The sequence below is a fragment of the Notechis scutatus genome, chromosome Z, assembly GCF_049901735.1.
Source record: "Notechis scutatus isolate UNSWTSFEM ecotype Mainland chromosome Z, rNotScu1.2, whole genome shotgun sequence".
Taxonomy (NCBI): domain Eukaryota; kingdom Metazoa; phylum Chordata; class Lepidosauria; order Squamata; family Elapidae; genus Notechis; species Notechis scutatus.
The window spans coordinates 106,472,689-106,487,028 of record NC_142025.1 but is presented as its reverse complement, the minus strand read 5'-3'; the positions used below and the strand labels follow the sequence as shown (position 1 = coordinate 106,487,028).

At 37.4% G+C, this 14,340-nt stretch overlaps 1 protein-coding gene and 1 pseudogene across 1 annotated transcript; both read left to right on the top strand.

Moving 5' to 3' along the window:
* The first annotated feature begins 597 nt into the window (after window positions 1–597).
* On the top strand, window positions 598–1,519 carry LOC148129068 (olfactory receptor 2AP1-like; annotated as a pseudogene).
* Window positions 1,520–6,748: 5,229 nt separating this feature from the next.
* Window positions 6,749–12,435, top strand: LOC148129067 (olfactory receptor 2AP1-like). The gene is made up of 2 exons (XM_087945952.1): window positions 6,749–6,766; window positions 11,527–12,435. The coding sequence occupies exons 1-2, from the start codon at window positions 6,749–6,751 to the stop codon at window positions 12,433–12,435; spliced, it is 927 nt and encodes a 308-aa protein (XP_087802078.1).
* Window positions 12,436–14,340: the final 1,905 nt, after the last annotated feature.

The window sequence follows — 14,340 nt, the reverse complement described above, 5'->3', positions numbered from 1 at the left end:
TAGAAAAGTTGGGTGTTTTTTTAAAAAAACAAACTGTTTTTAGTCAAGTTCTTATATTATTTTATGGTATAATTTGTAAAACAGAATCATTCAGGTAAAATGGATGACATAGAAATTAGACAATAAATAAATAGATTTAAAAAAAAAAAGATTATTACAGCATGTTAAATCCAATTTGGTGCCTAATTGCTAAATCAAACCTTTCTCAAAATTGGAATATTATATCTTTAGGGAAGATTTAAAATGTATTATACTATCATTTTGCAAATTAGAATGTATTAGACGCACTTTATAATTTGCAAAATTAGCTTGTTGATTAATCAGATTTAGAAAAAAATTCAAACAAGGATATCAGGCTTAGTCATGACTATGAGTTTTATAAGATGTTGATGAGTCTTGATTAAATATAATTTAATAATTCTTTGCTTGTCTGCCTCTATCTATTATGCACCCTAATTATTATGTACTACATTTATCTAGCAATGCATGCATATATTGAAAAAGTTTTTCATTTCATACAATAGAGCAAGAAACACGGGGATATTTATATGGTTCCTAAATTCAGAGTTCCTCAACATCTGATGTGTGAATTGTTAGATGAAACTTGTAAAGCCTTCAGAGCTGCAGAACACAACAGTCATCGGAGAGTTCATCCTTCTTGGATTTGGGAACACCAAGAACCTGAATATTTTCCTCTTTGTTCTATTTCTGATCATTTATATTGTAACTGTATCCGGAAACATTCTCATCATTACACTGGTTGTAGCAGAGAAGCGTCTCCACACTCCCATGTACTTCTATCTTTCAAATCTATCATTCTTGGAGATCTGCTACACCACAACTATATTACCCAAAATGATGGCCACTTTTCTTACAGGAAACAAGACAATTTCTCTTTGGGGTTGTATTTTACAAATGCACATTTTCTGTACTCTGGCAGCTACAGAATGTTACCTCTTGGCAGCAATGTCATATGACCGTTATCTAGCTATATGTAGACCCTTCCATTATGTCCTTATTATGAACAACAAAACATGCTTCTTGCTAGTTACTATATCTTGGATAAATGGTTCATTTCTTATCACAATTTTAACATCCCTGTTGACACAACTCACATTCTGTAATCGATACGAAATTGACGATTTCTTTTGTGATTTCACACCCCTGGTAAGACTTTCTTGCAGTGACACTTGGATGATTGAAAGTGTGGCTTTAATGACATCATCTGTAGGACTTCTATCTACATTTTTCATAACTGTTTCATTCTATGCACTTATTATTAGAGCAATTCTAAAAATCCCATCTCTGGATGGGAAGAAGAAGAGCATTTTCCACTTGTTCTTCCCATCTTACTGTAGTTTCTGTTTTTTATGGATCCTTAATGTTTGTTTACATTTTGCCAACCACTGGAAAATTTGAAGATATGAAAAAGGGCTTTTCTTTTGTATATACAGTTCTTACCCCCATTGTCAATCCCTTCATTTACAGTTTACGAAATAAAGACATAAAAAATCCTTAGAAAAGAATTCTTCAAATTTGGAAAATTTTCTGACTATCATTAACATTAAGTGATACAGTTTGAAAATGTTTCCATTGTAGGTATTTAATCATTTTATTTCAAATGATTTCTAGAAACAGTTTTCCCCTTAGACATGAATATCTTAATTTATTTACTGCCAGAAAAAGAAATATTCTGTAAATATCTATTCAATCCATTTGTGCCTCTTTTGGTTTCTTTCATTTATTGGATGTCACTTTTTAACAGTAAAGGTTCTACCTTCATTGATTTTATATCACAGAAAACTGCATCTATTGTACTTGATACCATATTAATACTAGCATCTTTCTTACATTATTGGGTATCCAAGGCATTGTTTATTTCTTCTGTGTGGGTTTCTGTTGCGTTGAGCGACCGGTCTGTTGTTTAGATCTTCAGGTTGATTGCTGAATTCCTCTCAGAACGTAACCCTCGCAAGGGTGAGATACAGAGGAAGCCCTCGCAAGGCGAGAAGTTTGGCAAAAGCAGGACCCTATCCAGGGTGAGTTTGAGCAGCGTAACCCTAGCCAGGGTGATTGAGGGACTCTCGCAAGAGTGATTGCAAAGCTAAAGAAAAAAGAACACCAGGCGAAGATTTCTTTAGGTGAGACAGCGCATTGCCTTGGGCAGATGGAATTGTCCCATTTGAGCCTGAGACAGATGGGATTTTCAGGCTGCTAGCTTGCTCTCTACGCTGTGCTCTTTTATTGTGCTGATTCAAAGAGGGGGTGAGGGGTTTACAGAAAGACAAAGAAGTTACAAACTTTATCTTTTGAAAACAGGCTTCCGTGATACAAGTAACGAACTTATTGATTAATAGTTTTCCGGTAAACATGTCTTTACAGAATACACATCTTATCTGACAGACTTTTGTGAAATTGAATATACATCCTTTCACAGGCTTTTGTGAAATATGTCTTTACTTTATCTGACACAGACCTCTGTGTTAATCTTATCAATTTAGCTTCTTCCTGTCAGTTATTTTCCTGTCAGTTTAGTGAACTTTTCTCTGAGAGGTATACGTGTTAAGCAGGATTTCTCTTATGGAAAAATACTGAGACAGAATAGCCACAATTCCTCCTTTTCTTTATTTTTTTGTGCTCATGATTCTAGGTAGAGTCCTTTCTCCTCCCGAGTAGTCCCATAAGGTGGCAACAAACCCTTCAGTTTGTTGGTGCCTTGCAGAACCAACTCATACGAGGAAAGTCCTCATCCCCCAAATCATGACTTGGCAGAGTTAACAAAACTTCTTTTGGAGAAAAGGAGTTATTAGTGTCTATTTCTTCCTCTGACTCTTGGTCAGAGTACCATTCCAGCAAAGGTTTTTTGACAAGGTCTTTTGATTCAATTACAGATGTGAGAAAGCTAACTTCATTGTCAAGTGTTTTCAAACTATCAGTTTTAGATAAATCATTAAGTGTAATTGCTAGCAATGTGTAAGAAGAATTGACCTGAATATTGTGTTTTTGTAGAAAGGTTGATTTCAAATTAGGATTGGGACCAACATCATAATGAGACATTGATATAGAAAGACGAATTGTAAAAATATTCCCTTCATCTCCTTGACCATCCCACTGACGTCCTCCCCAAGTGAACCCAACCATCCATTGTTTTCTTGCAAGTGTCTTTCCTTTTGCAGTAAAAGTGATTCTAAGTGGATTTATTCTCTGTCCACAACAAGGCCATTGAGAGCAGGGAAGATGTGCTTGAGCACGGGTAATATGAATATAGGCATTTTTGGTAGGTGCTTCTCACCAGATATGACCTGTGGATACACAACTCCATTTTTACAATATCTGTCAACTACCCCACATGAGCAGAGCGAGAAGTACCAGTACTATGAGCAGGACAAAAATATAATCTAAAGTTGTCAGCAGGTGCTGGAGAACAGGAGCCTTGCTTGTCCCATGTATCAGCTTGTAGTTTTTTGTCTGCAAATTTTTCTACTCCTGTCCCCATTTCAGCAAAATCCATGAAAAGCTGAGGAAACCATGGCCATCTAGTATAATTAGTGGTGGTGTTTAAAATTTTTCCTTGAAAATCAAGGATAGTCCAGGTGTAAGTTTGAGGTTGATGTTCATTTGTAGAAGATGATTGTATACTTCGAGGAATGCGATGATAGCCAAATTTTGGAACAGCATGAGATGCAGACTCCTTAGAGATGGAGTTGTCAGCGATGAAGACAGGATACCCAAGATGGCGAGCTCGAATGAGAGCTGTAGTCTTGCGATGGATGTCATCAGGGATGAGGTAGCGTCTTCGCACGACAGGTGGTTTGTAGCAATCAGGAACCCAGGAAGATGAATGATGCAATATGCATTTGGTGACATCACAGGGTGGAAAGCAGCAACGAAGATGCCATCGCAGTTTATCTCCAGGAAAAGTTTTCTCAGAATTAGCTTGAGATGGCAATGTAAGTAAAACAGAAGATAGTGGAGTAGATGCCACTGAAGAAGTTGAAAGCAATAGAACAGTGTGATTGAAATAAGTGTGATTGTGAAAAAATCCTAAGCAAGAATAAGAACCTATAGTAAGTTGAGTAACATGTATAGTTAAAAATTTTAAACAAGGAGAATAGTAATAGTAAATAGTTATGTCAGAAGTAGGAGAAAGAAAACTACCATTGTGTTGAAAAACATAATTACATGCAGAAAGAAGATTATCTTTAAAAATAAAAGTAACAGTGTCAGTAAGGAAAGCAAAAATAGCATCAGGAGATGCCTTAAATTGAGAAAAGACAGGAAGTATTGATATCAGAAGAAAGATTAGGGTTAGAGTCAGGTTTGCCATGGTAAGGTCTGACACAGCGAGCAGGAACCCAAAGCACTCGATCAGGAAGTTGAACAGCTGCATAACCTTTTCCCCAGGTGATGAGCTGTGCAGGACCTTTCCACGCAGGATCTGGAAGCTGTCTGAAATAAACAAGAGGACGGGGAAGAGGAACTACTGGCTTGGTGAAGTGGCGAGAAGCCGCTGTGGAGGGAGGAGAGCCAGTAAGATTGAGAAAGTTAAGAGTGTACAGACAAACATTTAAGATATTTTGCAACGTTGGGAGGTTTGGGGGCCTGAGCCTTTTTTCCCCAAGTGCCTATCAAGGGCTTGTTTCAAAGTTAAATGCGATCTCTCTACAATCGCTTGACCTTGGCTGTTGAAGGGTAAGCCAAACTTATGTGTGATGGCCCATTTATGACAAAACTCAGCAAAGGGAGAACTGACATAAGCAGGACCATTATCTGTTTTGAGAATTTTTGGACATCCCAACGTTACGAATGACCGAATACAGTGATTAATAACATTTTTTGTAGCCTCTCCTCTTTGCAATGTTGCTATAATAAACCCTGAATAAGTATCTACTGATACATGAATGTATTTCCAGGGAGCAAAGGGAGAATAATGAGTGACATCCATTTGCCATGTATCACAGGCTTGAGTACCCCTAGGATTAACGCCTTCAGGGATACCTTTGGCCTGCAAGCTACATGTTGGACATTGTTGAATTATTGCTGTGGCTTCTTGATATGTAATTCCAAATTGTCTCACTAGGGCTTTCCTGTTTTGATGAAAATAATCATGACTCTCCCCAGGTGAAAGCTGTTGGAGAAGGGGAGAGGAGGCCATAACTTTACAAGCCTCATCTGCCATATGATTGCCTTCTGCTAGGAATCCAGGCAATTGCTGATGACTTCTGATATGAGCTACAAATAAAAGTTTTTCTCGCTTTTTCAGCAATGTCTGAAGCTGTAAAAAAAGTTTCATTAAAGAGGGAGGTGTAACAGGAGAAATATATGCATCAAAAATATGAGCAACCATCTGAGTAACATACATACTATCAGATATTACATTTAAAGATTGTTGTGAAAAAAGAGACAACGCCAATAAGAAAGCAGCTAATTCAGCTTGTTGTGCTGATGATTGTGAAGTAGTTAAGCGTTTATGCCATTGAGCATTTTCATACCATGTACATGCTCCAATATTTTTTTTTGAACCAAGGTGGGTTGAGAAGACAGATACAGAGAGTTTTACTCAGAAAAGCGATGGGCTAGTATTGCCCCTCCCTTTCTCTGATATTTTTTGTGGAATCAATCTATGTTCTCTGAAAAGAGCAGCCCACTAGGGGTCGCCCTCTCATTTCTTTTTTTTCTTTGCTACTTTCTTGTTTACTTTCAAACAAACATCCAGAATTCCCTCATTGCATTCACAGACATACACATCCTTCTCAATTTGTCAAAGCCTCTTTCCTTCCTCCAAACAACACATCCACAAACCATCTCTCTCCTTCCTACTTCCATTTCCTTCCTTCATCTTTATCATCAAATCTACTTGCAATAAACAATCTTAGCTTCCCACTCTTGTCTTCTCAAGTACATCAGAAATTGTGGAAAAGCAGAACAATAGAGTAGCAAGACATTATTTACATAGTATTGACACATGGTAGAGTTTTAGCAAAAGATTCCATTAATCAATAATGAGTTTTGTGTTAAGTTGAGACATAAGATCACGGCCCCACAGGTTGAACAGACACAACAGAGAAGTTATAAAAGACAGTTAAATGATTTGTTCTAAGATGGAACACACTGAGAATAAGAATGAAAAATCTGTGGGGTCCTTGAAGAATTTTGTTAAAAGACAAAGAAGGTTGAGAAGGACCTTTCTCATGATGGGATAACCCCTTTTCCCCATCTGAATCTCATCCTGTGGAGTACGGGATGGCTCCCTGACAAAGAAGATGGTCTAGGGTAACAGCTTGAGGAATGCCAGCTGTTGCAACAAATTGAACTGCTAAGCGATTGTGCCAAGCAGCAAGTTGAGAAGATGTCAGAAAAAAGAATCCTTTAATCAGTGCCTTCTGAAAGGTATTACGAACAGGCAAGGAGGCAGGAGAATCAGTGGAGTTGATAGGGTTAACATCAGGAATGTGAGGTGAGTTGTAGAAAGGAAGGGGAGGAGGGGAAGAAATGTCTGGATAAGGAGGTAAGGAAGAATTTGTATCAAAATGAGCTGCAAGAGGCTTGGAATTTTTTAAATTAGAAGAAGGGGAATCAGAGGAAACAAGAGAAAAAGATTTTTCAGGAAGACTAGAAGATGGATAAACAATTGTTATAGCAGCCATTATTGCTCTCCAAGAGATAAGTATATCCATGGGAGCTCTGGGAATTTCATGTAAATATTTTCCTAATTTTTCCCATGAAGAATGGCTAAGAGTTCCAGCAGATGGATAGGCTGGACAGTGTGCCTCAATATAAATTATAAATTTATTTAAAGATTTCTTCGAAATTGGGTACACAGTTGTACCATTAATTTTCTGAAAGGAATTAGCCTTCTTCACTAGACTATAAAGTTCGTCCCTGTGCCCTGACGAAACTTGAGAAAGTGAGGAGCCCATTACTTACGTTCGTACGAAACCTATGCCAGGTGCGTAGCAATGGGAGTGAAGGAGATGCACCTCTAGACAGAAGTCACACCTTGGAACCTGAAGATCGAAGAGATCCCGGACCAAGGAATCCCGGACGAGCCCCCATCTGTTGCGTTGAGCGACCGGTCTGTTGTTTAGATCTTCAGGTTGATTGCTGAATTCCTCTCAGAACGTAACCCTCACAAGGGTGAGATACAGAGAAGCCCTCGCAAGGGCGAAGTTTGGCAAAAGCAGGACCCTATCCAGGGTGAGTTTGAGCAGCGTAACCCTAGCCAGGGTGATTGAGGGACTCTCGCAAGAGTGATTGCAAAGCTAAAAGAAAAAAGAACACCAGACGAAGATTTCTTTAGGTGAGACAGCGCATTGCCTTGGGCAGATGGAATTGTCCCATTTGAGCCTGAGACAGATGGGATTTTCAGGCTGCTAGCTTGCTCTACGCTGTGCTCTTTTATTGTGCTGATTCAAAGAGGGGGGTGAGGGGGGTTTACAGAAAGACAAAGAAGTTACAAACTTTATCTTTTGAAAACAGGCTTCCGTGATACAAGTAACGAACTTATTGATTAATAGTTTTCCGGTAAACATGTCTTTACAGAATACACATCTTATCTGACAGACTTTTGTGAAATTGAATATACATCCTTTCACAGGCTTTTGTGAAATATGTCTTTACTTTATCTGACACAGACCTCTGTGTTAATCTTATCAATTTAGCTTCTTCCTGTCAGTTATTTTCCTGTCAGTTTAGTGAACTTTGCTCTGAGAGGTATACGTGCTAAGCAGGATTTCTCTTATGGAAAAATACTGAGACAGAATAGCCACAGGTTTCTTTTTTTTTAATTCTTAAAGCTTTAGAAATATTCTAAAATGGTTTAAGAAAATTCTGCTGGATTGAGATATTACAAGAGTGATTTGCCAGTTTTTAGTCCAAGATGCTGACTATCAGAAACCTACATTGAACAATTTACCTCCTGCTGGTCTTTTTTAATTTTCAAGTGACAACTTTCAATATAATAGACATGCTGAGTGGAACAACTGACAGAAGGGGGAAAATGGCAATCAATATTCAATAAAGACATGATTAGAGTTTATTTGTTTTCCATGTATTATTTTATTTTTATTATTGTTGAACTAGACAAGTGATATTCAAGAGCTGCTGAGAAGTCTGTGGAGGTCAACCTGGAGCACATGAACCTGCAATCACAAGGTCTTAATTTTGATCTGAAAAACCCTGCAATTAGAGACAAGAATATGATACTGCAAGTACAGTTGACAAAAAGTTGGAGGTAGCAAGCACTTTAGATATCAACAAGGGAACTCTGACAAGCTATAATAATAGGCAAAAACCAAAAATATTAATTTCAACAGCGACAAATGCAAAGTTTTATGCACAGGCAAGGAAATAATCAAAGGCAAGATTAAAGATTGGTGACAATGAATCACACTACACAGCATTGCAGGTGAAAAGATCTTGGGTACTTTATTGCTTTGTAAGCTGAATATGAGTCAATGATGTATCACAGCTGGAAAAATAAATAAATAAATAGGCAATTGGAGTTTTCATTGACCAAAATAGAATATTATGGTCAAGGGCTGTCAAAAATTTTCTCTGTGTGTGTTGGTATACCACAACTCAGGGGAGAGGGCGGAGCTGGCGTCCTGGTGGTTGGATGGGAGATCTTGATTCTCCAACATCACCGTTGATATCTCAGCTGTGGGTCGGTCTCCATGGACCTAAACCGTCCCATAGAGACAGTGATTGACAAGGGCACGTCCTGTTGGTCGCAGGGACATCACAAAGTCCCTGGTTGATCCAGGGAAAGTCCGTTTTGCCGGTGGCAGAGAGGCAGCCTCCCAAGCTGCTGAAGCTGGGACAGCTCCGGAATGGAAGAGACTGGAAGAAAGTGTGTCAGTTTGGTGAGATGAACTTTTACTTATTATTTCTTGGAGAGAACACCCTGAAAAAATGAAAGTGGACTAAAAGTGAAGAGGAAAGAGTTTAAGCGGCAGCATTAATTATCAAAGTGAAAGTTTTGTCCCCCCCCCCTTTTTATTGGAATTTTGAACTTGGCAAAGCTGTTTTACTTTTTATGCTGGACTGGTACTTTTTAATCTTTATTTCTGTTTGTATTTCCTTCTCCTTTTTTAACAATACTTTTGAAAATTCTTTTTTGATGAAAACTCTTCTGCTTGATCTAAGATTTATTTCTCTCCCCTTTAAAAAAGGGGGGGGGAGATTCTATTTTTCTTTCTTTCTTGTAGTTTCTGGTTGTAGATTGAGGAGGGGGAAGTGAAAGTGAAGGAAAGTAAGTAGCACTGCCACCCAGAGGCTTGGATACATTGTTTCTTTTTTCCTTTCACTAGTTTGTGTTATGATAAAGGACTCTGAGCTGTGTATTGGAAAAGATAGAGCTGATCATGGCAGTTTGTTTATTCAGGTGCTCATTTCTGAACAGATAGTTGGAGTCTGAAGTTGGTTGAAAGAAAGAAGATTGAAATGACCTTGAAAAACTCTGAGCTGATTTATCAAAGAGCCTTGGATATTAGGCGGCAGAGGCTTGTTTTATATTAGTATTGCTTTTTACCTTTTGCTTCCCTTTCTAGCCCCCCCCCTACACACACACACACACTAGTGGGGCTCTTTTTCTCTCTCTCTAATTGGATTTTAACTTTTTAAACCAGGAACTAGAATGTAAACCTTTTATTTATTTATTTATTTTGACTATCAACAGGAACATAGAGAATATTTTTCTTTTTTCCCTTTTTATTTTTTATTTTTTACACCTACCATTGCAAATAATTGGATTAAGGTATACAAGTGCCTGAAGAGTATCTTTTTCCTTTTTTCCTTTGGAGTGACAACTGTTTGCCTTCGTTCTTTTTTTCCTTTTCCCTCTTTTTTCTTTTTTTCTTTTCTTTTTTCTCTCTTTTTCTTTACAGATAAGCATTACAAGATGAGTAGAAAGACAACAGCCCCAGCTTCTTCGATACCAACTCCCTCACTATCTGGAGGACAATGATCTATACAGACAATATTACAACAGGACATTGATAAAATTCTGAAGCTACTCAGTTGGAAGAAAAAAATATTTGGGAGAATATTGTATATCCTCAAGATATTGTAGCTACTATCTGAAATTTGTTGAGACAGAAGTTATTCAGATTTATTCAGAAATGTTCCAGGATATAAGCTAATGAAAACAGCAGATCTAATTGAAAAAGAAGTAGAGCAGATTTCCTTGTAATAAAAATTTATATATTTTTTTCATTACATTGGTCAAGGAGGAGAAGCATCTCTGGACATCTGTGTACAAGTTATGGATATTAGTAGTGGTTTTCCCTCCTGGTCTGTAGGTTTTAGATTATCGCCACTCTGTATAATCCTTATATTATATAATTGTATTACTGTCTTGTATTGCATTTAAAAATACAAAAAAGTATGAATAGTAAAATTCAAATGAAGATTAAAAAACATTTTTTTAATCATTGTGTCCAGAATTTCCAAAAGAGAAATCTCTAACATTCTCCTTGAGTCAGCTTCTCTAGCAATGCTAATTCCATTGATAAAGAAATATCTTTGCTGACTAACAGAAACTGAAAAAAATGAAAAAGAGAGTGAGGGAGAGATACAAAAGGAAAAACCCTTCTCTATTTCACCCCATTCTTTTCCTTTGTCTTTCTTTCAAACTTCCCTTTCTGCTAGGCCAGTTATCATTTATTATAATCATCATCTTTCTCTTGGGACTATTCTGGTTGTTTTGATCTTTATTTTATACCATTGAGGATACAAAGTGATATAAATAATATTTATCTATAGCCAATTAAACATTGATTGTTTCTTTTTAAATTTCACAACCTTGGAAGACTTTCTTTCTGTGTCACCTTGACTTTTGCAACTGGAGTTTTAGAACATTAACCATAGGTATGTTGTTTACAATTTAGAAGGTAGAAAAGTTGGGTTTTTTTTTAAAAAAAAAAAAACTGTTTTTAGTCAAGTTCTTATATTATTTTATGGTATAATTTGTAAAACAGAATCATTCAGGTAAAATGGATCATATAGAAATTAGACAATAAATAGATAGATATTTTTTTTTAAAGTAAGATTATTACAGCATGTTAAATCAAATTTGGCGCCTAATGGCTAAATCAAAACTTTCTCAAAATTGGAATACTATATCTTTAGGGAAGATTTAAAGTGTATTATACTATCATTTTGCAAATTAGAATGTATCAGATGCACTTTATAATTTGCAAAATTAGCTTGTTGATTAATCAGATTTAGAAAAAAATTCAAACAAGGATATCAAGCTTAGTCATGACTATGAGTTTTATAAGATGTTGATGAGTCTTGATTAAATATAATTTAATAATTCTTTGCTTGTCTGCCTCTATCTATTATGCACCCTAATTATTATGTACTGCATATATCTAGCAATGCATGCATATTTTGAAAAAGTTTTTCATTTCATACAATAGAGCAAGAAACACGGGGATATTTATATGGTTCCTAAATTCAGAGTTCCTCAACATCTGATGTGTGAATTATTAGATGAAACTTGTAAAGCCTTCAGAGCTGCAGAACACAACAGTCATCGGAGAGTTCATCCTTCTTGGATTTGGGAACACCAAGAACCTGAATATTTTCCTCTTTATTCTATTTCTGATCATTTATATTGTAACTGTATCTGGAAACATTCTCATCATTACACTGGTTGTAGCAGAGAAGCGTCTCCACACTCCCATGTACTTCTATCTTTCAAATCTATCATTCTTGGAGATCTGCTACACCACAACTATATTACCCAAAATGATGGCCAGTTTTCTTACAGGAAACAAGACAATTTCTCTTTGGGGTTGTATTTTACAAATGCACATTTTCTGCACTCTGGCAGCTACAGAATGTTACCTCTTGGCAGCAATGTCATATGACCGTTATCTAGCCATTTGTAGACCCTTGCATTATGTCATACTTATGAATTGCAAAACATGTGTTTTGCTAGTTTCAGTGTCATGGATAATAGGATTTATGCTTATCAGTGTTTTGACATCCTTGTTGACACAATTCACATTCTGTAATCAATACAAAATTGACCATTTCTTTTGTGATTTCACACCCTTAATACAACTTTCTTGCAGTGACACTTGGGTTATTGAAAGTGTTGCTTTGATAACATCATCGCTAGGAATTATTCCTGCATTTTTTATAACTGTCACATCTTATGCTTTTATCATCCAAGCAATTATGAAAATTCAGTCTATGAATGGGAGACAAAAGGCATTTTCCACCTGTTCTTCCCATCTCACTATAGTCTCCATTTTCTATGGCTCCTTAATGCTTGTCTACATTATGCCAACAACTGACAAATTCAAAGATATGAATAAGAGCTTATCTTTCCTATATTCTGTTCTTACCCCCATGGTCAATCCCTTTATTTACAGTTTGAGAAACAGAGAGGTAAAGGTAATTATTAGAAATACTCTGTGCTGATTTCAGAGATTTTTAGGGATAGTTCATATGGTGTGTGTGTGTGTGTGTGTGTGTTTGCATGTTTGCCACTGGGTCAATCTTGACTCTTGATAACTATAGTATCATGACTTCTGATCTCCCAATTTTTATCCTGCTGTCTTTAACTACATCAGCAAAATACATTGAATATTAGTATCCACTATATAAATATACTTCCAGTTATAGTGACAACATTATTTCAATTCTATGATTAAATGAATTCAATGGATTTCTATTACTGAATATCAATGCCTTCTCCTCCTCTTGTACAGTTTTCTCTTTCTCTTTTTTCACCATTGATGGATTGAATATTTATCATAGATATCACTTGAAGTGTATCATTTTTGAGATTTTGTAGTTCTCATACATTGTTTTAAGAGATTGCAAGGTATACTAGGTTGATCTGTATTTAAATTATAGTGAAACATAGTGCACATGCATTTCTATCTATCAAAAATTATTATGTAAAAGCCTTGACTTTTTTTAAAAAAAAGATTGTGTCACAGTTCCAAACCAAGCCAGCAAAAGAAGAGGCCACACTGTGAGCAAAATGGGTCTCTTTACTGGAGTCTTAGCTTGGCACATAGTGAACAGTACAAGTAAAAGGGTTCCTAGCCAGCATTACAGGCTTCTGCTAGCCAACTGGCTATCAGCACACTCTGCCCACCTGTCCCTGGTTGCTCCCTGTTGGCTCCAGAAAGTACTCTTGCTGCAGCCTGGTTGCTCCCTGGCTGGCTACAGCAAGTACTTTGTTGGCCCAGCTCCAGCAAGCACTCTTCAAGCCTGGTTGCTCTCTGGCTGGCTCCAGCAAGTACTCTTCAGGCCTGGATGGCTTCTGAACTGACTACAACAAGGATTGAAACATCTTGGTGCTATTTTTCGTACATAGCAGTTGATGACTGAGTAAGACATAATAAATGGAAATAGCACGTTTGGAAACATAATCTGCTCTTTTGAATATCACATCTATTAGAAATCAGGAGAGGCCAAAGAAGCTAGAGATACAGACATGGACTCCCTTCTAGCTTATCTCAGGGTACCTGAATTACATATCCCTATGCAGAGAGATATATGGGAAAATACAAAAGAAGAGGAAATAAAACAGCTAGGGATGGTATTCATCCGGTTCTGACAGGTCCTTGTGGACCTGTAGAGAAAATTTTGACTGGTTTGGAGAACCATTAGGAAATTTTTTGACTGGCCTCGCCCACCCACCAGCCTCTGCCTCCTAGCAATTTGCCTCCTTGCAGCAAACAGCGTGTTTCAGTTTCAGCTTCAGCACAGCCTGATTAGCACAATCAGCTGATTGTTGGTTGGATTGGCCTCCTGATGATCAGTTGTTTCAGGCTGCAGGGATTCCCATAGCCTATTGCCGCCTCTGCACCCCCCACTGCATCCCATTTTTGGCCTCTGCACATCCCATTTTTGGCCTGTTCTGATCCCTGCTGCCTGAAAATGGGGCATGTGGAGTCTAAAAATGAGGCATGCAGAAGCTGAAAACAGGATTTGGAGGCTGAAAATAGGGCACTTGGAGGTGGCAATAGGCTATGTCAATCCCTGCAGCCTGAAACAGTTGATGGGCGGAGGCCGATCCAACTGATAATAAGCTGCTTGTGCTAATCAGGCTCTGCTGAAAATGAAATTGTAACTGAAACAGGATGTTCGCTTTATGCTGGAAGGAGGCAAATTGCAGAGGCAGAGGCAGAAGCCATTTTTTTTCTTGTTTGATTACTGTGCATGCATGCGCAAAATGTGTGATTGGTGCACACGCCCATGAAGCAAGTTCTGAAGCAATCTCCGAACTGGTAGGAAATTTTTTTGAAGCACACCATGGAAAACAGGTAGCAAATACAAATATGTATACTGTATCCAAATACAATAAATGGA